Below are 25,448 nucleotides of genomic sequence, written 5' to 3' on the forward strand. Positions count from 1 at the left end.
AAGTCCAAAGGGCTGACATGAGATGCATCCTAGTTTTCTGATTCAAGTTCAAAGGGCTAAAATGAGATGCATCTGAGTTTATCAATTCAAGTTCAAAGGGCTACCATGTGATGCACCCCAGTTTATTAATTCAAGTTCAAAGGGCTGACATGAGATGCATCCAAGTTTCAAGTTCATAGGGATAACATGAGATGCTTGCCATTTTATTCATTAAGTTCACAGGCCTTTCATAGGACGCATCCCAGTTCACTGATTCAAGTTCAAAAGGCTGACATGATATGTATTCATGTTTACTGATTAAAGTTCAAAGGGCTGACATGAGATGCATCCCAGTTTACTTATTCCTGTTCAAAGAGCTGGCATGAGATAAACCCAGTTTATTGATTCAAGTTCAAAAGGCTGACATAAGATGTATTCCAGTTTACAGATTCAAGTTCAAAAGGCTACCATGAGATTCAACTCAGATAACTGATTCAAGTTCAAAGGGCTGACATGAGATGCATCCCAGTTTACTGATTCAAGTTCAAAGTGCAGACATGAGATGCATCCCAGTTTACTGATTCGAGTTCAAAGAGCTGACATGAGATGCATCCCAGTTTACTGATTCAAGTTCAAAGGGCTGACATGAGATGCATCCCAGTTTACTGATTCAAGTTCAAAGGGCTGACATAAGATGACCCCAGTTTGCTGATTCAAGTTCAAAGGTTTGACACGAGGTGCTTCCCAGTTTATTGATTCAAGTTCAAAGGGCTTACATGATATGCATCTCAGTTTGTTGATTCAAGCTGAAAGGGCTACCATGAGATGCATCCCAGTTTACTGATTCAAGTTCAAAGGGCTGACATAAGATGCATCCCAGTTTACTAATTCAAGTTCAAAGGGCTGACATCAGATGCTTCTCAATTTATTTATTCAAGTTCAAAGGGCTGACATGAGATGCATCCAATTTTACTGATTCAAGTTCAAAGGGCTGACATGAGATGCATCCCAGTTTAATGATTCAAGTTCAAAGGGCTAACATGAGATGCATCCCAGTTTAATGATTCAAGTTCAAAGGATTGACATGAGATGCATCCCAGTTTATTGATTCAAGTTCAAAAGGCTACCATTAGATGCATCCCAGTTTACTGATTAAAGTTCAAAGGGCTGACACAAGATGCACCACAGTTCATTGATTTAAGTTCAAAGGGCTGACATAGGATGCAATCCAGTTTACTGATTCAAATTCAAAGGCCTACCATGAGATGCATGCCAGTTTACTGATTCAAGTTCAAAGGCCTATCATGAGATGCATGCCAGTTTACTGATTCAAGTCCAAAGGGCTGACATGAGATGCATCCTTGTTTAATGATTCAAGTTCAAAGGGCTACCATGAGATGCATCCCAGTCTTCTGATTCAAGTCCAAAGGGCTACCATGAGATGCATCCCAGTTTGCTGATTCAAGTCCAAAGGGCTGACATGAGATGCATTTCAATTTACTGATTCAAGATCAAAGGGCTGACATAAGGTGCATCCAAGTTTACTGATTTTGGTTCAAAGGGCTGACATGAGATGCATCCCTGTTTACTGATTCAAGTTCAAAGGGCATGAGATGCATCCCAGTTTACTGATTCAAGTTCAAAGGGCTGACATGAGATGCATCCCTGTTTGCTGATTCAAGTTCAAAGGGCTAACTTGAGATGCATCCAAGTTTACTGATTCAAGTTCAAAAGTCTGACATGAGATGCATCCCAGTTGACTGATTCAAGTTCAAAGGGCTAAAATGAGATGCATCCCAGTTTATCAATTCAAGTTCAAAGGGCTACCATGGGATGCATCCCAGTTTACTAATTCAAGTTCAATGGGCTGACATGAGATTCATCCAAGTTTAGTGATTCAAGTTCAAAGGTCTGACATGGGATGCAGCCAAGTTTCAAGTTCATAGGGATAACATGAGATGCTTCCCATTTTATTCATTAAGTTCACGGGGCTTTCATAGGATGCATCCCAGTTCGCTGATTCAAGTTCAAAAGGCTGACATGACATGTATCCAAGTTTACTGATTAAAGTTCAAAGGGCTGACATGAGATGCATGCCAGTTTACTGATTCAAGTTCAAAGGGCTGACATTACATGTATCCCAGTTTACTGATTCAAGTAAAAATGGCTGACATGAGATGCATGCCAATTTACTGATTCAAGTTCAAAGGGCTGACATTACATGTATCCCAGTTTACTGATTCAAATTAAAATGGCTGATATGAGATGCGCCCCAAATTACTGATTAAAGTTCAAGAGGCTGACATGAGATGCATCCCAGTTTATTCAATCAAGTTCAAAGGGCTGGCATAAGATGCATTCCAATTTACTGATTCAAGTTCAAGGGGCTGACATGAGATGCATCCCAGTTTATTCATTCAAGTTCAAAGGGCTGGCATAAGATGCATTCCAATTTACTGATTCAAGTTCAAGGGGCTGACATGAGATGCACCCCAGTTTATTCATTCAAGTTCAAAGGGCTGGCATAAGATCTATCCCAGTTTACTGATTCAAGTTCAAAGGGCTGACATGAGTGCATCCCAGTTTATTCATTTAAGTTCAAGGGCTGGCATAAGATCTATCCCAGTTTACTGATTCAAGTTCAAAGGGCTGACATGAGATGCACCCCAGTTTACTGATTCAAGTTCAAAGGGATTACATTGTGGCTTGTGACACATTAAACAGTATCTGGTAAATGCAACGGCTGATCTTAAGAAGAAATGCCCCTTCCTTGGTAGATTTATATATGCCATAAGGTCCACACTGAAATTAAACCCATAACATCAAAATCAAAGAAGGTAAAACTGTTACCATGAACGTTTCTTAACACAACACATGAATTATTCAGCGATAGAAACACATGCGAAAAGCACACCTAACGTCCTTTCCCAAACGTACGTCCTTTCCATAACGTAAATACTGATTTTGACTGAAATTCTAGGTAAACAGCTTTTAATATTTCCATGGCCTCCCAAAACACCTCACAAAAAACATACTGATGAATTTTTTCAGAAAATTCTACAATGCAAATATGCCCCATTACAAAATATTCTTTTCCTGGATGTACTTACAATCAGGGATATCACAAGTAAGACTTCCGAGCACAAAGAAACCACTTCTCGATATTCTGCAGTCATTTCTTCAGTTACCATTATATATACATACATATATATACATACACACATACATACATATATATATATACAGTATATATATATATATATATATATATATATATATATATATATATTGTCACGAATGTCACCTCTCCTTCTTAAAGTGCAATGATCCACCACCCTACTGCAATTTATGTATTCTATTAACATAAAGGTACGTGTGTGAACAACGCTGCTGCCCAGCAAAGACAGGTTATGGGAAAACATTGCCCCTTCTTGGAAGAATCTTTCCTTCCTCACCCCTTAAAAATAATCTCTTCATTCTTCTCCTTGACCTAGTGACTGCTCGAGCCTCTCTTTCAGGTACCGCTTTCCGAGATGTCATATCCTTGCTGGAGGCATAGACAAGCCAGCGAAGGGGATTAATTCCAAAAGAGAAAGCGCTCAGGCCTTAACAACAGAATCACCATGTGGCCAGGGCACACGCGTGGCGTACTACATGGCAAAAGCATAAAAAGCATAGAAAATGGATCATGAGACGTGCAGGCACTGCCACCTAAGAGGAGAGGAATCATAATCAGAAATGCACTGGGTGGCGCTCATCAGAAACGCCTGGACCTGGACTCCATACACTTGTCCCTTGCCTCATCCACTCCATCAGAACCCGGATTTTCTCACGTGGCTGGTTTGAGCCTACGTCTTTATTTGTGGTGAAGCCCCTTTATTCATGCCCTCCCTGCTGGCACTGAAGACGAGGTCCCCTGTTTCCAATGGAAAGGTAATGTCCCCAAAGTGAGGTTTTGAATCAGTCACAACCCTAGTATTCTTCTACTTAATTCATTTTCCTTTCTAAAGCGCGATCTTTTCACAAGACCTGATTTGTTTAATGCAGTGAGTAAATTATTCCAGTTCACATTCATTCCAGTGCCTAGAATAGAGTTGCTTTGGCACCTTACGTGCAACCGCCTTGATTCTGTAATTCATTACTTAAATCTGTTTGAGTAACCGATGCACTCTCGCTTACAGACCGAGTTGCTAGCTGTGGAATCATCTGTTCATCCCTGTGCTGTGCCGTGGTTGCAGCCACTTCCCCTAACCCAACGGTGTCCTATGAAGTGCATTTTCCCGTTATTGTTAATGGTAAATTACTGTAATTTTAGTTATTTGACAAGAATATGTTTTCACTCTGTCTGGTTTTGCAAATTCCCCATCCTTCTGATTTAGTTTGTTAATATAAATATAAGTGATTTTAGTGAACTTCAAGTGTTTATGTATTCTTCCCCCACCCCCATCCCCACTGAAGTAAAGCCTTCAGCTTAACCTTTTTCTAGATGTTGGTTACCTAAGACTACACCTGCAGTAAGAATTGAACCCATGTGGTAAGTTCTCCATTCTTCCCCAAGTAATCTAATATTTGGCAACCATTGCCCCAATTCTTGTAGCCTTGCAAAGTGCAGGACCGTTGCACACCTGCAACCCCCCCAAGCTATCAGCTACTAGCTTTGCTGAAGCTGGATACAAGACAGAAAAACGAATCTTTTAGCGTAAAATCCCCGTTACGACCAGAAGTGTACAGGTTTCCACAGTGTAAATACAATGTTATTTTAATTTATGTGTTAAGTGCAAACCAAAACCGTGACTGTAATAGCTGTTAGGAACCAGTTAAACCATGTACATGCTCCACAAATAGCTTGCAGAGAGAAAAGAGTGTTAGTCACCCGAAACAAGTGTTTGATGTTATCGCATGTTAGCCTGTATGTTTTCACTGCTAGGGTAGTTAGGCAGTGAAGTGATAAATCGAGTGATGTCAAAGGAAATAGTGCCTTATTTCCTCCCATGTGTCCCAGAAAATTTGCAGTCTACCATCTTTAGTTAGGCAACACAGTCAGGTGGGCCATGAATTCACAAATTTCACCTACAAATTTCACTCACTGGCTGCCTCCTCTCTCTCTCTCTCTCTCTCTCTCTCTCTCTCTCTCTCTCTCTCTCTCTCTCTCTCTCTCTCTCTCTCTAGGCATAACGATAGCGCAAGAAGTTAAATAAAGGATTCCTGAAATTGTCTTTTAGAAATCTTTATTATTCCCATACCCCCATATTCTATTCGGGGCCACGTGAGCCCAGGAATTTGCACAAGGGAACTGCTCTTGGTGAATCATTAATATGGCATCCACAAGAAAACCAAATGTGCAAAATTTATTCTTTAACATGAGCCAGAAAAGATCCCCGCTTATTAAAATGCACTCAGTAACGGGGGAAGAACAATTTCCCACTATTGTTTGGTCATTTCATAAAGTCCCACACACTTTCTTCTTCGCTCAGATGGTCACACGAGTCCACACGTGGCAAGCCCCTCAAAATATTGACCGTAGTCACACGTGCCAACCCCGTTATAATGACGCAAGTAGAGTAAACAACCCTCACAATCAAGTGTTCGTCAGGGCCTTGTAGAGTAGCAGTAAAATTCTGCATGTGACCCAGACAAATATTTTGCCCGTGTATGGTAGATATAAGATTTTGTACTTGTCATACTCTGCTGCATTAAACCTTGGGTGCTTCAAAATAAGCACAATCTCTTCGACTCATTTTTATGCAATTGTACTTTGCTGAAGAAGACAGCTAAATTGATTTAATCATGCATTTAGCGTGTAACCTACGAAGCTATGCGCTTCCCCCTTATCTAAAGGGCAACCTCATATAACAAAATTTCAACATAAGCTTTCCATTACTGCACCAGCAACGTAAGTGTTTCTCATCTAACTCCTAAGGCTTACGCTACTCATTTCTTTCATTCCAATTACCGCGTTCCACGTGCCAAAATTAACCACATCCAACACACAGCCCTCTACGTTCTTTGTAACCCAATTACCGCATTCAACACGCAACCCTATGTTCTTCGGAACCCAATTACCATGTTCAATGCACCAAAATTAATCGCGTTCAATACGCAACCCTCTACATTCCTTAGAACTCAGTTACTGGATTCAACACGACAAAATTACCGCATTCAACATACAAACCTCTACATTCTTCAGAACTCAATTACTGTGTTCAACATGCCAAAATTAACCGCATTCAACATGCAACCCTCTACATTCTTTGGAACCCAAATTACCATGTTTAACACGCAAAACCCTACGTTCTTTGGAACCCATATCACTGCTTTCAACACGCATAACTCTAAGTTCTTCGGAACCCAAAATACCGCGTTCAACATGCAAAACCCTATTCTCCAAAACCCAACTAACTGTGTTCCACACGCACAGAACCCTCAGTTCTTTGGAACTCAATTGCCGCATTCAACACGTACCACCCTCAGTTCTTCAGAAACTAAAAGGACAGGATACTCCACTGAACAGTGCTGCATGAAGGCTGAGAATCAGCCAGGAACTTCCTCTAAGTCCCCAAATGGGACAATGCCCAAACGAGCCATGTCTGGCTCTTGGATGAAAACCAAAGGGCCTGCCCCCTTCACCGGACAATGCCAAGCAAAGATTACAGCCAGGATTATTGTACTCCACCCCATGGGAAAAATGCCCTAATAAAACAAAATCACTTGCCATTGCCTTAGCAGTTACAAATCCCAAAACCTTAGGTCCTCCAGCTGAGTGTCCCATATCTGTGGCACCGCCTCAAGGTAGCTACACCGCATGCCAGGTCACAGCCTTTGATGACACTGGCACACAAATCTACCTCATAAGGGAAGATAAGGTCCCCTATGGGGTCTCCATTGACAGACATCAACCAAATGATTTTACCTGGGGAAGAATGGGGAACATACCACGTGGGTTCAATTCTGACTGCAGGTGCAGACTCAAGTAACCAACATCAAGAAAAATGTCAAGCTGAAGGCTTTACTTCAATGGGGGGAGTTTAGATGAACACTTGAAGTTCACTAAAATCACTTATATTTATATTATAGCTAAATCTGAAGATTGGGGAATTTGCAAAAGCAGACAAGGTGAAAACAGATTCCTGTTGAATAACTAAAATTACAGTAATTCACACAATAAAAATAACGTGAAAATTCACTTCGTAGGACACCGTTAGCTGAGGGACAGTGTTGTAACCATGGCACAAGCACAAGGGTGAACAGATGATTCCAGCCATGTGAGAAAATCAGGGCTATGACGGAGCGGATGAGGCAAGGGAAAAGTGTCTGGAATCCAGGGCCAGGCGTTTCTGACAAGCACCACCCGGGGCTTCGTCTTTTAAAACCTTGGCGGATTATGATTCCTCTCATAGGTAGCAGTGCCTGCACGCCTCACAGTCCATTTTCTAGGCTTTCCATGCTTTTGCCATGTGGTACGCCACATGGTGTGCCCTGGCCATGTAGTGATTCTGTTGCTAAGGCCCGAGTGCTTTCTCTTTTGGAATTAATCCCCTTTGCCGGCTCGTCCATGCATTCAGAGGGGATTTGGTGTTTCGGAAGGCGGTAACTGAAAGAGAGGCTCAAGCAGTCACTAGGTCAAGGAGGAGAATTAAGAGATTGTTTTTAAGGGGTGAGGAAGGAGAGATTCTTCCAGGAAGGGGCAATGTTTTCCCATAACCTCTCTTTGTTAGACAGCGACGGTGTTCACGCGCCATACTACCTTTATCTTATCAGAACACGTAAACTGCATTAGCGTGGTGCACCATTGCACTTTAAGAGGGAAAGGTGACATATTCGTGACACCTCCATATAGATATATATATATATATATATATATATATATATATATATATATATATATATATATATATATATATATATATATATATATATATATATTATTATTTATGATTAGCAAGAACTCGCTAGCAAATTGCCTCCCCCTTTTTTTTGTTGTTGTTTGTCTTGTTGTTTTCATTTACTGCAAGCTGCTCGATCGATAGACACATCTGTCTATCGACTTCGCACGGTCAGAATACAAGGGTTTAAAACGGATTAAGGCCACTCCTTTAAGCAGATCTTTCTTCGAGGCAAAAGTGATTTCTGTTTGGTCGTTTTCTTACAGGCAGAACTCCCCCTGCGGGCATCAGCTGAATATGACTCAACTCCCCCTATGTGTTGGACGTGCCCCCTGCCCATAGGAGGAGATAAAAGCAGAAACCCACAAGGCTTCTCTCTCACACGCGCGCTGGAAGAGAGGGAGTGAAGAAGTCCCAAAAACCTGCCCCTGGCAGTGCCCTTAGCTAACCACGTGGCCCTTTTCAGAGTATACTTTCTCCTCGTGCCCTACGACCGCGAGCCACGTGTTCGCTCCACCGTTGACCTGCCTGATGCCCACATGCCATTGCCCGGCCCTTCATGAAATTCCCACGCATTGCCTTTTACGTGAAGCCCCGCATCCTAACACGTGAAGGAACTCGCCCTCGGAAATCACAAGTCATCCACGGACCCTGCCTTACGGTAATGTGCTCTGGAAGACCTCCATTCAGTCACGCTTTTGTCTCGTAATATTTACTTGAATTGTGAGCCAGTAATCACCGAATCTCTTGTCAAATGTCCGTGCTCCTCGAGTGTCGGCAGTGCTAAGCTATCATTAATTCATCAAGCCCCTTGGCACCCTCAGTGCAGCTTCAAATTCATTATTCTTTTGTCTGTTTCCATTACTGGCGTATAATGTGCATATCTCTCATTTCAGAGGGACCCTATATCGTGGAAGCTTCTTGGACTGTGTTTGGAATTTCCCAGTTTCATTCATCCCGTAGCAATCCCCTCCAGGATCAATACTCTACTATACTCGGTTTTTTTTACCGAGGCACATTTGCACCGAATCGCAGGGGTGCCCTTTTAGCTCGGAAAAGTTTCCTGCTAGCTGATTGGTTGCAAATATTTTGTCCGAATAGCATCATTGCTTTCAAATAATTACCAAGTAATGTGAATCGAAACTTATTTACTAACCTAATTTTCTCCCACAGATATATGTTTTGTCAATAAATAATGTTAACGAATAAAGAGTTTATAAAGGATTGTGATGGTAAGTCTAAATTTAATAACAACACACGCCGAAGTCAACGACAGGAGCTTGCTTTCGGATGCACGCTGCATAATTTTTTTACTTTTCACATATTTTAACACCAATTGGGATAAACTACACTAAGCATAAGAAAAACATGTTATTATAAACTTTCTTTGAATACCAGAGTCTACTAAAAACATGGAATTAATAAAACTCGCTATTAGTGAAAACTTCCGGGGAGGTAAAAGGAACAGCCTGTGGCATTAGATAAAATTTAAATAAAATTACCTAGATAAGTAGGCCTAGTTATTCATATGGTATCCACATGCCAGCAAATGTTGATGGGCAAGAAAACTTTTCAGATACATATCATCTTTTAAAGGCTTTTGTGCTGAAGCCTTTTGTTATATCATTATGATAAATATGATGATAAATATGAAGACACTATTTTTTCTTTTACATAATAATAATGTACTTCCCTTATTATGGCTTTATTTCTTGCACAGATTTCAAACTAGGCTAGCCTATGTCTATGTGTCTTACACCATTTTTTGACAATTGCAATAAAATTTGCTTAACTCTTTAAGGTAAGGAGTAACAGTAAACAGTAGCTGATGCTTGATATAACTTAAGCAAGGTGTATGTACGCCTATGATGTAAGTCCGTATAGAAAGGATTTGCTAATTTTGTCGTAAAGTATAGATTCTATTAATAGCACCATTTTCGGTTTGAGGATACTGTAGTGTTCCATAAATTGCATAAAAATCATAATTAAACGAATTCATAATTTCACCGAGTTACAACGCGATACCCCTCCCCCTCCCTTCCATCCCCGCCTCGGTATTTGACAGTAGATGCATATAGCCAGCTAATCCTTAAAATGTATATGTGTATAGTACATATTCTACTCAGTCACATATTCTTTTACTTCTCAAAATATCCGCAGAAACTCGTGTTAACCTTATATGTGTCCTGAACAGAACGCAAAATAAGAAAAAAGTTTTCTTATCTCGCATTGTCTGCTGTAACTTACATGAAAGAGTAAGTTGTTAATGTCTGCTGAAATATATTTTTATTAGCGTGCACCTACAAAAAGAAGCACAGAAACTTTTTCATTGCAGATATAGCCATTAAAGTAATCTAAGTAACGTAACACTGATTTCAACATTTGCATAAATCAGGAAAATGCTGCAATGACAATCACCTGTGATAGTTTTTCCACCAGGCCGCGCCGCAGGCTGTTCCTTTTACCTCCTGGAAGTTTCCGATAATAGCGAGTTTTATTAATTCCATGTTTTTAGTAGACTCTGGTATTCAAAGAAAGTTTATAATAACATGTTTTCCTTATGCTTAGTGTAATTTATCCCGATTGGTGTTAAAATATGTGAAAAGTAAAAAATTATGCAGCGTACATCCGAAAACAAGCTCCTGTCGTTGACTTCGGCGGGTGTTGTTATTAAATTTAGACTTACCATCACAATCCTTTATAATCTCTTTATTCGTTGACATTATTTATTGACAAAACACATATCTGAGGGAGAAATTTAGGTTAGTAAATAAGTTTCGATTCACATTACTTGGTAATTATTTGAAAGCAATGATGCTATTCGGACAAAATATTTGCAACCAATCAGCTAGCAGGAAACTTTTCCGAGCTTGTAAAGTCACCAATTCGGCGCCAGGATAGTGTTTCGGCGGCGCCATTAATTAAGTCTCCGCTGAGCTTGTTTTCTTTGGTGACTTCCCGTTTTCTTCAAGCTAAATTAGTCACGCCTAAAACGTGCCAGGTCACGCATTTTTATCATTTTTACTTTATGGTATTTATACGAATGTCACACATTGTGTATCACATGTTTCTTCATTCACAGGCATCAAGACTGTATCTATATTGTGTCTCTGTATGTTTCGTATTGTAATTCGTACTCGTTCACTGTATATTATTGTTTATTGTTTCGACCTCAGGTCACAGTCAATTCCATTGTCTCTCACGGCCCGGCGTCAGTCGGCCGCAATATAAGCCGCCTGGATCTGTAATAAACCAGCAGTAACCTTTACCTGCTCGTTTCTTTGACACCTTTACAGTGGTGACCCCGGGTGACCCGGAGCCATTAGCGGACTCACACGGCGACTCAGTCTTGGCTCCAGGGTTTCTCCAAAAACGCTCTTAGCGGCCTAAACACACGCGCTGTAACCAGCGTTTGAGCGTGCTGACTCTCGTCGGCGTGCCCCCATCAGCGTCACTAGCGAACCACACGGGCGCACGAAAAGCGCGTACTGACGCGAGTATCCTACTCCAGTAAGGGGGTCAAAGGAGCGAGCATGGACGCCGATATCCCCTCCTTCATGCAGTTAAACGCGGACCCCGCGGACTCGAGGTTTACCTACCTCCCATCGCAGCCGCGCCCGCCCCGCATCGAGGCCCTCCCCAACTCCACACCAGCGCCCGAACACACGACGGCCGGGCAACACAATCGCGGGCCGCCCTCACCCTAAAGCTGCCGCCGTTTCGCAGGGCAACCCATCGAGATGGCTGCGCAGGGTGGAGAGCCACTTCAGAATCGCGGACCTCACGGACGAAATCCTACAGGCCGACACAGTGCTCAACGCCCTTCTTCGGAGGACGTGTACAACAAATTCATCTCGCGGGTACCAAAACACTCACCCTCACATACAGCACTACAAAAAGTTCCTCCTCGAAGCTTGCTCCTGCCCATCGCCGAGCGGGCCGCCCGTGCTATCGACCTTGCCAATAACCCACGCCACGACCTCGATCCAAGAGACGCTTTGGGGCATGGTCGAGATCTCCTGTCAACACCAGTCTCGGGTGACACGAACAAGCGGCAGGAGATAAGCTTCGTGACGGGAAATTTTCCTTCGCCAACTCTCCCGGAAGTACGCAACCAGATCGCTCACCCCTACACCATGCCTGTCGAGGACCTCATAGAGGCGGCACAACACCTCACAGACTCCGTCAAGGCTTCACAGCGGCTAAAACCGGCCACTCAGCCGGTCAGCTCCGTCCAGCCTGAAGAGGACGTGAGCAGCCCGTCAACGCCATCGCCAACAAACGTCCACCGAACCACAGTAGACGGTGGTCCCCGGCTTCTGTCGCTATCACAAGTGGTTCGGAAAGGACGCCCGAAACTGCCTGCCGCCCTGCTCGTTCAACCGTTCAAAAAACGGGGGTGGCGGCGCCAGCAGGACAGGCCGCCATGGCAGCCGAAGAACCCAGGGCCTCAAAAACAGTAGGTTTCTACGTCCGCGACACCGTCTCCGGCAGGATGATGCTGGTCGACACAGGAGCCTTCAAGTCGGTCTTCCCAGCATCCAGAGAGGACCGCCCCCAGAGCCGACGGCACCCCATCCGCAGCTGAACAAACCTATGGGGAACCCCTCGTGGTGCCGGGAGAGCTTGTGACGGATGATCGCCACTCCCCATCTCTGCAGAGGCTCCGCGACGTGGCCGGCAAGTTCGCCTTGCAGGCGCTCATACATAGACAGAGCAACCACCTTCGTGTGCGCCACAGCTGTCATCCGCCACCCACGTCTTCGTCAGAGTCGACGCCGTCCGTCCACCACTAACTAAGCCCTACAGGGGACCCTTCCGGCGTGCTGGAACGGAACAGCAAGGCGTTCGGCTGGCACTTCCAGGCAGGAACGACTGGGTTTCCATAGACCGGCTAAAGCCCGCCTTCCTGTCGGAGAGTCCCGGCAGCGTCGCAGCACCCCTTCCGCCCAAACGCACTCCAGCACGCCCTCACCACCGCAGGCGGCGCCCCAGGAAGGGACCGCCCAAACAGCAGCCTCACAGGCAGGAGGCCCTCAGTTATCCTCAAGGAGCCGCGGCACCCTTCAGCGTCCCACCAGGTACAGGGGATTAATCAGACGCGTCCCTCGTCTTGGGGGAGATTTGTAAAGTCACCACCCGGCGCCAGGATAGTGTTTCGGCGGCGCCATTAATTAAGTCTCCGCTGAGCTTGTTTTCTTTGGTGACTTCCCGTTTTCTTCAAGCTAAATTAGTCACGCCTAAAACGTGCCAGGTCACGCATTTTTATCATTTTTACTTTATGGTATTTATACGAATGTCACACATTGTGTATCACATGTTTCTTCATTCACAGGCATCAAGACTGTATCTATATTGTGTCTCTGTATGTTTCGTATTGTAATTCGTACTCGTTCACTGTATATTATTGTTTATTGTTTCGACCTCAGGTCACAGTCAATTCCATTGTCTCTCACGGCCCGGCGTCAGTCGGCCGCAATATAAGCCGCCTGGATCTGTAATAAACCAGCAGTAACCTTTACCTGCTCGTTTCTTTGACACCTTTACAAGCTAAAAGGACACCCCTGCGATTCTGTGCAAATGTGCCTCGGTAAAAAAAACCGAGTTTAGTATTCCTCTTTCCCGTACTAGGGTTATGTAAATACACTCCTGCAAGTTTGCCCCATGTTTTACGTAATATCTTCCTCAGTAACAAGAGCCTTAAGCTCATATGAAATTCCCCTTTGTTTTCCTCTTTTTTATGTTTTCATGGACCCACGAAGTCAGAATCACAAGGCTAAATTACCTTAAATTGTTGCTACCTGTCTCACAGAGAATATCTCAAACTAAATCGCCAGGAAAAACGTAAATATATATATATATATATATATATATATATATATATATATATATATATATATATATATATATATATATTTATACATACATATATATATATATATATATATATATATATATATATATATATTAACTATATATATATATATATATATATATATATATATATACATATATATATATATATATATATATATATATATATATATATATATATATATATATATATATATATATATATATATATATATATAGTTAATATATATATATATATATATATATATATATATATATATATATATATATATATATATATATATATATATATATATATATATAGTTAATATATATATATATATATATATATATATATATAAATATATATATATATATATATATATATATATATATATATATATATATATAATAGGCAGTTATAAGCATTTTAGTTTAAGGGTACACGGTATCTGGCAGTTATAAGCACGTTATAAGCATTTTTGAGGGGATTTTTGCATTTCCGTGGTAGGTTCTGGAACCTATTCCTGCATAAAAATGAGGGAGTACTTTATATATAAATGTATATACACAAACACACACACACACACACACATACATATATATATATATATATATATATATATATATATATATATATATATATATATATATATATATATATATATATATATACACATACACACATGTATATGTATGTGTTTGTGTTAGCCACTTCACATATTTAATGAATGGTTCATCAGCAACGAACATATGCTCTACATACTCACAGAACTTTCAGAACGGTTCTTAAGGTGCAACGTCGTACTGTACATACATCATCTCAACGCCAAGACTGCAATCTCATCCTCTTTTTAGTTTTCTGTAAAAAAAAAAAAAAAAAAAGAACTATTGTGCTGGCTTTGTCTGTCCGTCCGCACTTTTTTCTGTCCGCCCTCAGATCTTCAAAACTACTGAGGCTAGAGGGGTGCAAATTGGTATGTTGATCATCCACCTTTCAGTCATCAAACATATCAAATTGCAGCCCTCTAGCCTCGGTAGTTTTTATTTTATCTAAGGTTAAAGCTAGCCATAATTGTGCTTCTGGCAACGATATAGGACAGGCCACCACCAGGCCGTAGTTAAAGTTTCATGGGCCGCGGCTCATACAGCATTATACCGAGACCACCGAAAGAATAGATCTGTTTTCTGCAGCCTTGATTATAGGCCGTAGTCGATTGCACGACGAAACTTCGGCACATTTTTTACTTGTTATACAACACTAACACAGCAATTTCCATTACAGGTTTGAGATTATCATTCACACTGGTTCTGTAAAGGGGAGATGGAGGTCTTCAATGCGAGTGAATTGGAGGAATCTCCTCACCAAGTACAAGCTGCAAACTTCACTTTCCCAGAGAGAGCACAATGGGAAATAATTCTCCTTAAAGTAAACACTGTATTCATGGTACTGAATACAATAATCCTAATGCTGGGGATGGGAGCTGCCATCTGTCTGAAGGAGGTAAGGTTTACGGGGCCATCCCCCACCCCCCCAAAAAAATCAACTCAATGTCAACGGACCTTGTAGGGATGATGTTTGCATGAAAATGTTAGGATGGAAGACATCAACAACGACAGAAATGCTGCCTAGATTCATATACATTCATGTATTATCTTGCTTGCATACTTCAAGTACAGTAATGATTATGACAATAGCAATAAGGGGAAATATAAAAGAATCATAAAACTAGTATGCGTTGCAAAAACCGGTCAGGTCACGACACTTCTAAATGAGCGATTGTTATCCTTAATTCGAACTGACAGTAAGCACAGAAAAGCACTCACTGGTTCACAAGCAATCTTCTATTGTTCATCCTAAAGCCAAAAACACTACTGATACTGAATTGCTGCTATGAAATATTCGGTAAATATTGACCGCTACATTTTAAGAGTAGATAATTTTACTAAATATCTAGTCCAAAGTGCAGAGGCTAAGAAAATGATACTATAAACGCTCTGACTTCAGCGACATAATAATGTTCATGAATTTTTTTTTTTTTTTTTTTTTTTTTGCTACATAAGAGTCTGTTTTACAAAGTCCTGGGTAAATACGTAAGTTTTTATAACTACTCAATTCATCGCAATTCTTTTTATTTTTCCCCAGTCATTATTAGAGATAATTTTTTCATGGTAAATTTCACTAACATTAGGTTAACTTTGTAAAAATTTATATGATATAACACAAGTTTTAATGTACAGTAGCTCCTTCAACATACGAAAACAGTATCCTGGAAAATAAGGACTACATGAGACATAGCACTAACATAGTACTCACCCCTGTCTGCCTCTAGTTAAACAGGTGTGTTCGGTAGATATGTTTAACCATTGGAATGAAATCCATTTCTGAAATCTACCTAAATCACAGCTATTTCATCGTAGCAGTCAATTAAGCTATGTTGTGAGTCAGCAAATTCAACGAAATGAAAAGGCATCTTGGCAATGAAATAGAGACCAGTACTAGTTATATGGTGGCTTCAATATACTTATAGTTCCTAGGGATATCTCCCCAAGTATTGTTCTCGTTCAATGTAATAATACGGCTTTCCATTAAACTCTTATGGCAAATAAAAATGTAAAAAAAAAAAAGTCAAAAAAGATCGTAACCTTTCGTACCAACATCATCCCGGTCTATATTTTAGTAAGGAAAGTCTACTATCAAATATTACAAAGACAAATCTTTACAGATATTCAGTCACATGAAACGCCCCTTAGGAGCAACCATCGGTATGCTAGGCCAGTTCATAGTTCTACCAGTGACAGGATTTGCTTTGTGCTTAATGTTTAGCCTAAGTCCCTACGAGGCCTTGGGAGTACTGATAATATCCTGCAGTCCTGGAGGATCCTTCTCCAATGTCTTCACATACTGGTGCGATGGTGATTTGGCGCTAAGGTGAGTCTACCTACATGTTAGCCTCTCATTTTTTTCTTATAATAACACACTCAAAAGAATGTTAATAAAAAAAATAGCCCTAAAGAAAACAACAACATAATATATAAAATTCCATGTTTGCATTGCCCCTCTTTTTATATTGGCCAATCTAGCAAAGATTTAGATGTACGTATTAAGCAACTTAAGTATTCAGTCAAAACTGGACAAGCACCCAATGCTATACTCATTCATTTAAGTGAAAACTCTCACAGGATAAATTGGACTGAAAGTTCAGTGATGGCCAGATCGAAAGATTTCTCTTCAAAAAATCTATTGGAGTCCGCTATTATCTAGCTTACTTCCAGTTGTAATTTTAATCTTAGCCCTGGCATGTATTATTTGGACCCCTGTATTAGAAAAATGTTCAAGAATGACCTAAAAGATAAAGTCACTGACTTAATTACAAGTTAGCTACTTGATATATATTTTCTATATATCCATATGTTTAATATAATTTTTCATTTGTAAAAATGTTCATCTTGCAAAAAGTTATTATTTGTTACAAAAACAAAGAGAATTATTGTGTTGTACTAAAAATTTTTTTAGGTGGTCAGTCACGAACCTGTATAATCTTTTAATTGTCCTGTCCCTGCTCCTGAACGGTTGATCCTAATCCTTTGTAAAATCCTCTTAAATATTTAATCCTGTTTTGGCAGTTCTACTAATTCTTCAGTTGTGTTGGATTCCAGGTACATATGTTTCCTTTATAATCCCCATCTGTCATTTATATGAGCTTTCTTTGTAAACATACTTTTATATTTCTTCAGTCTGCTAAGTAAAGGACCTAGCGTCGAAAGGCCTTGCAGCACTCCAGTGTTTCCGTTTCCTTCGTGGATTTTATCTTTATATATTATATATATATATATATATGTATATATATATATATATATATATATATATATATATATATATATATATACATATATATAGATATATACATATATATGTGTGTGTATAAATATATATATATATATATATATATATATATATATATATATATATATATATATATATATATATATATATATATATATATATATATATTCTTATACTTGACGGTTTGTCCCTAGAAAACTTACCACAAGGATGTTGCTGATCTGACTGTATCACCTACAAGGGTAAAATAAAATGAGAAGGGACAGGGGCTGAAGGCCCTACATTAGAGGGATTCTGGAGAGAAACTCTCAGGATAACTAATTACAGTTATTTACAAAACAAAATCAGAAGATAAGGAGGAATAAGGCAGGCCACTGGGGTCCTGCAGCAGCACATAAACGAGTAATAGATGTTAACTGGGTGCTGGGGATTAAACTTCAAAGGCACTGTTCATAAGGTTGCAATTGGAAATTCGTCAGTGTAACTGACAAGCATAAAGTCGTGGCAGAAGGGTCCACAGTGGCAAGCTCTCCTTTCTGCAACAGAGAAAGGCATACGTTCACTTGATACATTAACGGTAATAGCGAGGATAAGAGGCTAGTGTTGAGGGCGACAGAATTCCTCTTCATAAAACACTGCTGAATAAACTTGTGACACGAGTTTAACATGACAGGTCAGGTCTGTGTAAAAATCGCACTTTGATATGGAAACGTTTAGAAGAAAAAGCTAATTGACTGGACAAACTCAATTCCTTACTGTACCTTAATTCTGAAGAGGTGGCTCCTGTAGTCGTGCCAATGGAAGGATGGGGGCGGGGATGTTTGGCACTGGGTTTAAGACACTAGGACCAAGTCAATCAGGCATGGAGGGATGTTGGCTCTGAAGGAGTGGGCAGTCAAAGATGTGACTTGCTTGGCAGTGTTCTGGTCTCTCCTGAATTCCTGCAATGGGGGCCTATCTATCATCTCCTAGGATTGGGGGTTCTGAGACCAAAAGGCATCCAGATGCATTCTGGGTACGTCCAACTTTCACTTTTGGCGAATGTTGGGTGGTTAATGTGTCCAACTTTCTCATTGGTGAATGCTGGGTGGTTAATCTGTGCCTCAAGTCATAAGAAGCCGCAAACATCTTAGTCAGTGCCTCAGGTCATTCAGGTGGCCTGGCAACTTCTCCAAGTTCAGGTCAATACCTGGGATAAGAGGTTTATCGGTGCCATGGAGCTCAAGAGAGGGTTAGAAGCAACAAGGAACTAATAGAATGAGATCGAAGGGGCAATTTTCAACGACCAACCATCAGCATGTTGCGGTAAGAAAACTTAATTAACAGAAGGTTATAAAATTTGTTTATTATGAAGTTTTACTTTATTCTTGAAAGGCGAGTTGCCTTGGGAGTATTAACTCTTATTATTAGCATATATATACATATATATATATATATATATATATATATATATATATATATATATATATATATATATATATATTAGATATTATATATATATATATATATATATATATATATATATATATATATATATATATATATATATATATATGTACATATGTATATACAATATATATACATATTTTATATATATAGTACATATATATTAAGTTAAGTATATCTTAGTTTAACCAGACCACTGACCTGATTAACAGCTCTCCTAGGGTTGGCCCGAAGGATTAGACTTATTTTATGTGGCTAAGAACCAACTGGATACCCAGCAACAGGACCTACAGCTTATTGTGGAATCCAAACCACATTATGACGAGAAATGAATTTCTATCGCCAGAAATAGATTCCTCTAATTCTTCATTGGCCAGTCGGAGATTCGAACGCTGGGCCAACAGCGTGCTAGCCGAGAGCTTTACCCACCCCTCCAATGAAGAACTAGTACACACACACACACACACACACACACACACACACACACACACACACACACACACATATATATATATATATATATATATATATATATATATATATATATATATATATATATATATATATATATATATATATATATATATATATATATACTAGCTAACCAACCTGGTGCCGCCAGGGAAAATTATGATGGGATCAGGTCATCAATAACTTTCCTTTTCAAGGACTACCATCATTAGTGCTACGGTTCTTCACTTTACAGCTTACTGTAAAAACAAATTATCAATAGTATTATATTATCATTTATTATTATTATTATTATTATTATTATTATTATTACCATTATTATTATTTTCATCATTATTATGATTATGATTATTTGAAGGGAGTAGACCCTCTTTTAAATAGGTCTTATTAAAACGGATGGCTGTATTATGCAAATTTATCTTATACAGTGTCTTTTCTATTTTCCTTATGATTCGCTTTTCGGGCTCAGTGATGTTAGTCAGCAACTGGCTGATATTCATATTGGAAAAAGGATAGTGTGTGGAATTTCCAATCAGAAATCCTTCGTCATCTGGATTCAGGTTCTATTTCATGTTTCGACCAGCTTGTTGGTCATCCTCTGGACGTGGTTGTAGATGATCTGGAGAAACATGGCGCTTGGGTCGGTATTTATAGGCAGGTCTTGATCGGTGCTGAATTATGATTGGCTGCCTGGGGCAGGTCATCTCAGGCGGAGCCTTCGTTCCCATGTTGATGTTTGGGGCTCGTCTCGCGTGCGAGCAGCATTGTAGTACTGGGGATGAATGGGAAAATTTTGATCCTCAGATGCTGAATTTTGATTTGCTCGTTCGCTATGGGGGTCACTCGGTGCAGGTCTCCTGGCAGCCGTGGGGAGGAGAAAGGTTTCCTGCATAATGTTGAGGGTTGGTTTCTCCTTCCCAATGTGCAATGCTTCCAAGAGGCGCACGCAGCGGTGGTCGGTAGTTCGGTCAATTATTTCCATGTTTGTGATTATGTCTTTTCTTGCTATTCTGTGGTTATGGGCAGTCCTGGCATGGTTAAAGATGGCTCCCTCTTGGGCATGGCAGGAAATCCTCTTGGAGAAATGCATGGTGGTCATACCGATGTAAGAACCGAGGCATCCTCGGATGGGGCATGAGTACTGGTATACCACGTTGGTTTTCTTCAAGGGGTCCTGCTGAGGGGGTCTGGATTGTTACGCATTACCAGGCTGCTCGTGTTTTTGCTCTTGTAATAAATAACCAGATGAATATTCTTGTTGGGGTCAATGGGGCTGACATTTTTCTCGATGATGTTCTTCAGGGCGCGTTCATCTTCTTTATATTTATGGTGAAATTGTCCTTTATAGAAGAGTTCTATGCATTCAGGGGCATCATGGCGAGGTTTCTGCCAGTACCATTTATCGATGTTCCCCTTGATAGACTCTTCTATACTCTGGTTTGGGTGTCCAATGTCGACAAGGGTCTGGGCTACACATTCCATTTCTCCGAGTGTGTCTTTCCAGGAGGAGCAGTGCGAGAGGGCCCTCCTGACATAGGCGCTGATGGTGGAGCGCTTATACCTCTCAGGGCACTCGCTCGCCCTGTTCCTACACATGCCCCATTTGTGCGCTTCGTGTAGACCTTCATAGAAAAAGAGGCCCCTCTCTGTTTCACAAGGACATCAAGGAAGGGGAGGCAGCAGTTTTGGCTATGTTCAGTTGTGAAACTGAGGCAGCTATGGTTGTGAAAAGCATGCCTCAGGTTCTCGATCTCCTCTTGGAAATTGGCACTGACGAAGGTATCATCGATGTAGTGCACATACATCCTTGGCTTGTCTATGTCTTTGAATACCCTTTGCTCCACAGTGCCCATATAGAAATTGACAAAAAGGACTCCAAGGGCAGAACCCATCGCCACCCCGTCGATCTGGGTGTACATATGGCCACGATGGTTGGAGAAAGGGGCCTTTTTAGTGCATATTTCCAGGAGGGCGCAGAGGGCATGCTCAGGGATGTTGTGGTGGGGTCCCTATACACATGGTCCAAGATCATCTGGATGGTCTCATCAACAGGGACGTTGGTGAAGAGGGACTCCACATTCATTGAAGCAATACAACCTCCGGGGGCACTGCTCTTAGGGCTTCCAAGAACTCTGCTGACAACTTCAGGCTGTGGCTGCCCAGGACATAAGGGGTCAGGATGGCATTTAGCCTCTTAGCCAACTGGTACGTCAGGGCAGGAATCTGACTGATGATAGGGCGCAGGGGGTTACCTTGCTTGTGCGTCTTGACATTCCCGTAGATGTACCCCAGGTCATAATCTCCCATGATTGGTGGTAGGTGAAGAGAGTCAGAGGGTGCGCTGACCATCTCTATGATCTTGTTTGCCTCCCGCCTGGTCTCGTAGACAGGGTTCTTGGTAATTCTTCAGAATTTGGTACTATCCGCCAGGATATCGTCCAACTTCCAATGGTAGTCCTCGGTGTTTATGAGGACAAAAGCTGCAGTCTTGTTGGCCCTAAGAACGGTGATGTCTTCTTTTTCCCTCAACTGCTTGGCTGCCTCTCTCAGGCGCCGGTCGATGATGTTACTCTTGTAGTCGCCCTGGTCAGTAAGGACCTCAGCCAACAGGAGGGGTAGAAGGGCGTCCGTCGTTTGGAGATTGCCACGGTCCTCTTGTCTTCGGATATTATCCATGAGATATTCGATCTCAAGGTGCTTGTCCAGGGGCTTCGGCCGGGTGATGTAGTGGCAATTAAGGCCCATCTTCAGGATTTCATCTTCTTCAGGAGTCAGAGTATAAGTTGTGAGATTTATATATCCCTCTTTCTCTTGCGGGAGGCGTAGCTTGCCCCCGTTGAGGGCGATCAGCTTCTTGGTGATGTTTCACATCTTTTTCTCATGCCCCATCCGAGGATGCCTTTGTTCTTACATCGGTATGACCACCATGCGTTTCTCCAAGAAGATTTCCTGCCACAGCCGAGAGGGAGCCATCGTTAACCATGCCAGAACCGCCCATAACCACAGAATAGCAAGAAAATATATAATCACAAACATGGAAATAATTGACCGAACTACCATCCACCGTCGCCTATGCCTCTTGGAAGCATTGCACATTGGGAAGAGAAACCAACCCTCAACATTATGCAGAAAACCTTTCTCCTCCCCACGGCCGTCAGGAGACCTGCACCGAGCGACCCCCATAACGAACGAGCGAATCAAAATTCAGCATCTGAGGATCAAAATTCTCCCATTCATCCCCAGCACTACAATGCCACTCGCACGCAAGGCTAGCCCCGAACATCAGCATGGGAGAGAAGGCTCTGCCCGAGATGACCTGCCCCAGGCAGCCAATCATAATTCACCACCGATCAAGACCCCCCTATAAATACCAACCCAAACGCCTTGTTGCTAGGAATTTAACTTCAATAGCACTGTTCATAAGGCTGCAATTGGAATTTCTTCTGTGCAACCTACAAGCATACAGACGTGGCAGAAGGGTCCACAGTGGCAAGAACTCCTTTCTGCAATGGAGAAAGGCATACTATTACTTGATAAGTTAAAAGGTAATAGCGAGGATAAGGGGCCAGCACTGAGGGTGAAGAAAATCCTCCTTTCATAAAACACTAACGAATACACTTGTGACACGAGTTTAACATGACAGTCAGTTCGATGTAGTAGTTTTAATTTGAAACAGAAACGTTTAGGAGAAGAAAAAGCTAAGTGACTGGACAACCTCAATTCCTTACTGTATCTTAATTCTGAAGAGATGGCTCCTGTAGTCATACCAATGGAAGGATGGGGGAGGGGGATTGGCACTGGGTTTAAGATACTAGGAGTGAGTCATTCAGCCACAGAAGGATATTGGCTCTGAAGGAGTGGGCAGTCACTGAGATGTGACTTGCTTCACAGTGTTCAGGTCTCTGTCAATGTCCTGCGATGGGGAGCTATTTATCAGCTCATAGGATTGCCGGCTTTTTTGAGCCAAGCAGCATCCAGATGCATTCTGGGTACGTCCAACTTTCTCTTGGGCGAATGCTGGGTGGTTAATATGTCCGACTTTCTCTATTGGCGAAGGCTGGGCGATTAATCTGTGCCTCAAGTCATGCAGGAGGCATGGACATCTTAATCAGTGCCTCAGGTCATTCAGGTGGCCAGGCACATTCTCTGAGTTCGGTTCAGCATCTGGAATAAGAGGCTTATCGCAGTCACAGAGCTCAAGAGAGAATTAAAAGCAAAGAGGGAAATCAGAATGAGATCAGGTGGGCAATTTTCCACAACTGACCGTCAGAGTGTTGTGGCAAACGAACTTAATTAACAGAAGGTTATTAAGTTTGTTTATTATGAACTTTTACTTTATTCTTGAAAGGTGAGTTGCCTTGAGAGTGTTAACCCTCTTAGCCAGGGGTTTTCAACCTTTTTCTCCCCACGTACTATTTTGGGTATTTTTAATGTCAATAATGTACCCCCATCACTTTGTATAAAGTAGAAAATAAAACAAACACAGAAAAACATTCCATTGTGTATATTTGCAAGTACTATACTGAAGGGAAGTAAGTACACAACTCTCCTGACATAACCAACAATATTGTAAACACAAAGAATTCCATAAAAATAAAGAAAATTGTTGATAATTATTTACCTGTGGCTATGCAGTCAGTGGGCGGCCAGGCCCCTAACCCTAACACCCGTGGGGAGAGCCTACCCCGTAACTGACCCTTGGCGTACCCCCTGGGGTAGGCGTACCCCAGGTTGAAAACCCCTGCTCTTAGCAATAAATATATATACTAGCTGACCAACTCGGCGCTGCCTGGTTGAAACCCTGAAGGACTCAGAAAAACTTTCCTACGTCTCCTCTGAAATGTTTTGTCGTCCTTTAAATAAACATAATATATAGATATATATATATATATATATATATATATATATATATATATATATATATATATATATATATATATATATATATATATATATATATATATATATATATATATATATATATATATATATATATATATATATATATATATATATATATATATATATATATATATATATATATATATATATATATATATATATATATATATATATATATATATATATATATATATATATATATATATCCATATATATATGTCTGATTATATATATATATATATATAGATATTAAAATGAGATAGAGAGAGAGAGAGAGAGAGAGAGAGAGAGAAGAGAGAGAGAGAGAGAGAGAGAGAGAGAGAGAGAGAATGACTGACTTGCAGTGACAAATATTCTTTACCCCATTCCCACCGTAGAAGACTATACCAATGTTCCACAGAGTACAGCAGTTACCATTTTCTAATTTAATCCCTGTTTGCATTATATACATTTACCCTCCATAAATGTACATTCTGCAAATGCCTTTCAGAAAAGATTTCCAAATGTAATGATTTATATTCTGCTATAACAAATTCCGAAAGTAAAAACGAAGAAACTAACGAATTAATGAGGAAATTTGCATTTGAACAAATTGAAAAATGAAACAATGTACATCATGAATGGCGAGTCTAGCCAGGTGCAAATACACAAGCACAGATGGTGATGGATTTGCTTTCTCTCGTTTTAATAGAAATTATCAATACAGCTTGACTAAATATTGATTTTATCGAGGTAACAAACAATTATATTAATAATTATCATAAATTATGATAAAAATTCATGTAAATTCTGATAAAAAATTGAAGTTATAGGGGACTTATTGTTGTAGGCTATATAGGACGAACATTAGTTCTTTACCTCCAAAGTTGTGCACATAACTACGAAGTTTTTTAGTAGATTAAGTACTTAGATATGATGGTGGTAATACCTCAAAGTACTTAAGAATTTGTAATTTACTGGCAGGGTATAATTAAGATATGTTTGGCTCAAGAAGAACACTGAAAGAATGTGGTAATTCATCACGAGTAATATTTTAATGAGGTGGTAAGTCTGTCACAAACATTTGC

General features: G+C 40.6%; 2 protein-coding genes across 3 annotated transcripts in view; one reads left to right on the forward strand and one right to left on the reverse strand.

Annotated features, from left to right (window-relative positions):
• LOC136835123 (rhodanese domain-containing protein CG4456-like) overlaps positions 1 to 25,448 on the reverse strand; it is a 149,011-nt gene that overhangs the window by 65,505 nt on the left and 58,058 nt on the right. The window lies entirely within an intron of this gene.
• Positions 1 to 25,448, forward strand: part of LOC136835122 (sodium-dependent organic anion transporter-like) — a 103,369-nt gene that overhangs the window by 40,997 nt on the left and 36,924 nt on the right. The window contains exons 2-3 of one of the 2 annotated variants that reach the window (XM_067098302.1): positions 15,001 to 15,219; positions 16,442 to 16,647. In XM_067098302.1, the coding sequence (XP_066954403.1) occupies positions 15,040 to 15,219; positions 16,442 to 16,647 (386 nt within the window). In that variant the 5' untranslated portion in view covers positions 15,001 to 15,039. Of the gene's footprint in view, positions 1 to 14,946; positions 15,220 to 16,441; positions 16,648 to 25,448 lie in introns of those variants that run through there. The other variant, XM_067098313.1, reaches the window with a different exon arrangement.

The sequence above is a fragment of the Macrobrachium rosenbergii genome, chromosome 4 (genome assembly GCF_040412425.1).
Source record: "Macrobrachium rosenbergii isolate ZJJX-2024 chromosome 4, ASM4041242v1, whole genome shotgun sequence".
Lineage (NCBI taxonomy): Eukaryota > Metazoa > Arthropoda > Malacostraca > Decapoda > Palaemonidae > Macrobrachium > Macrobrachium rosenbergii.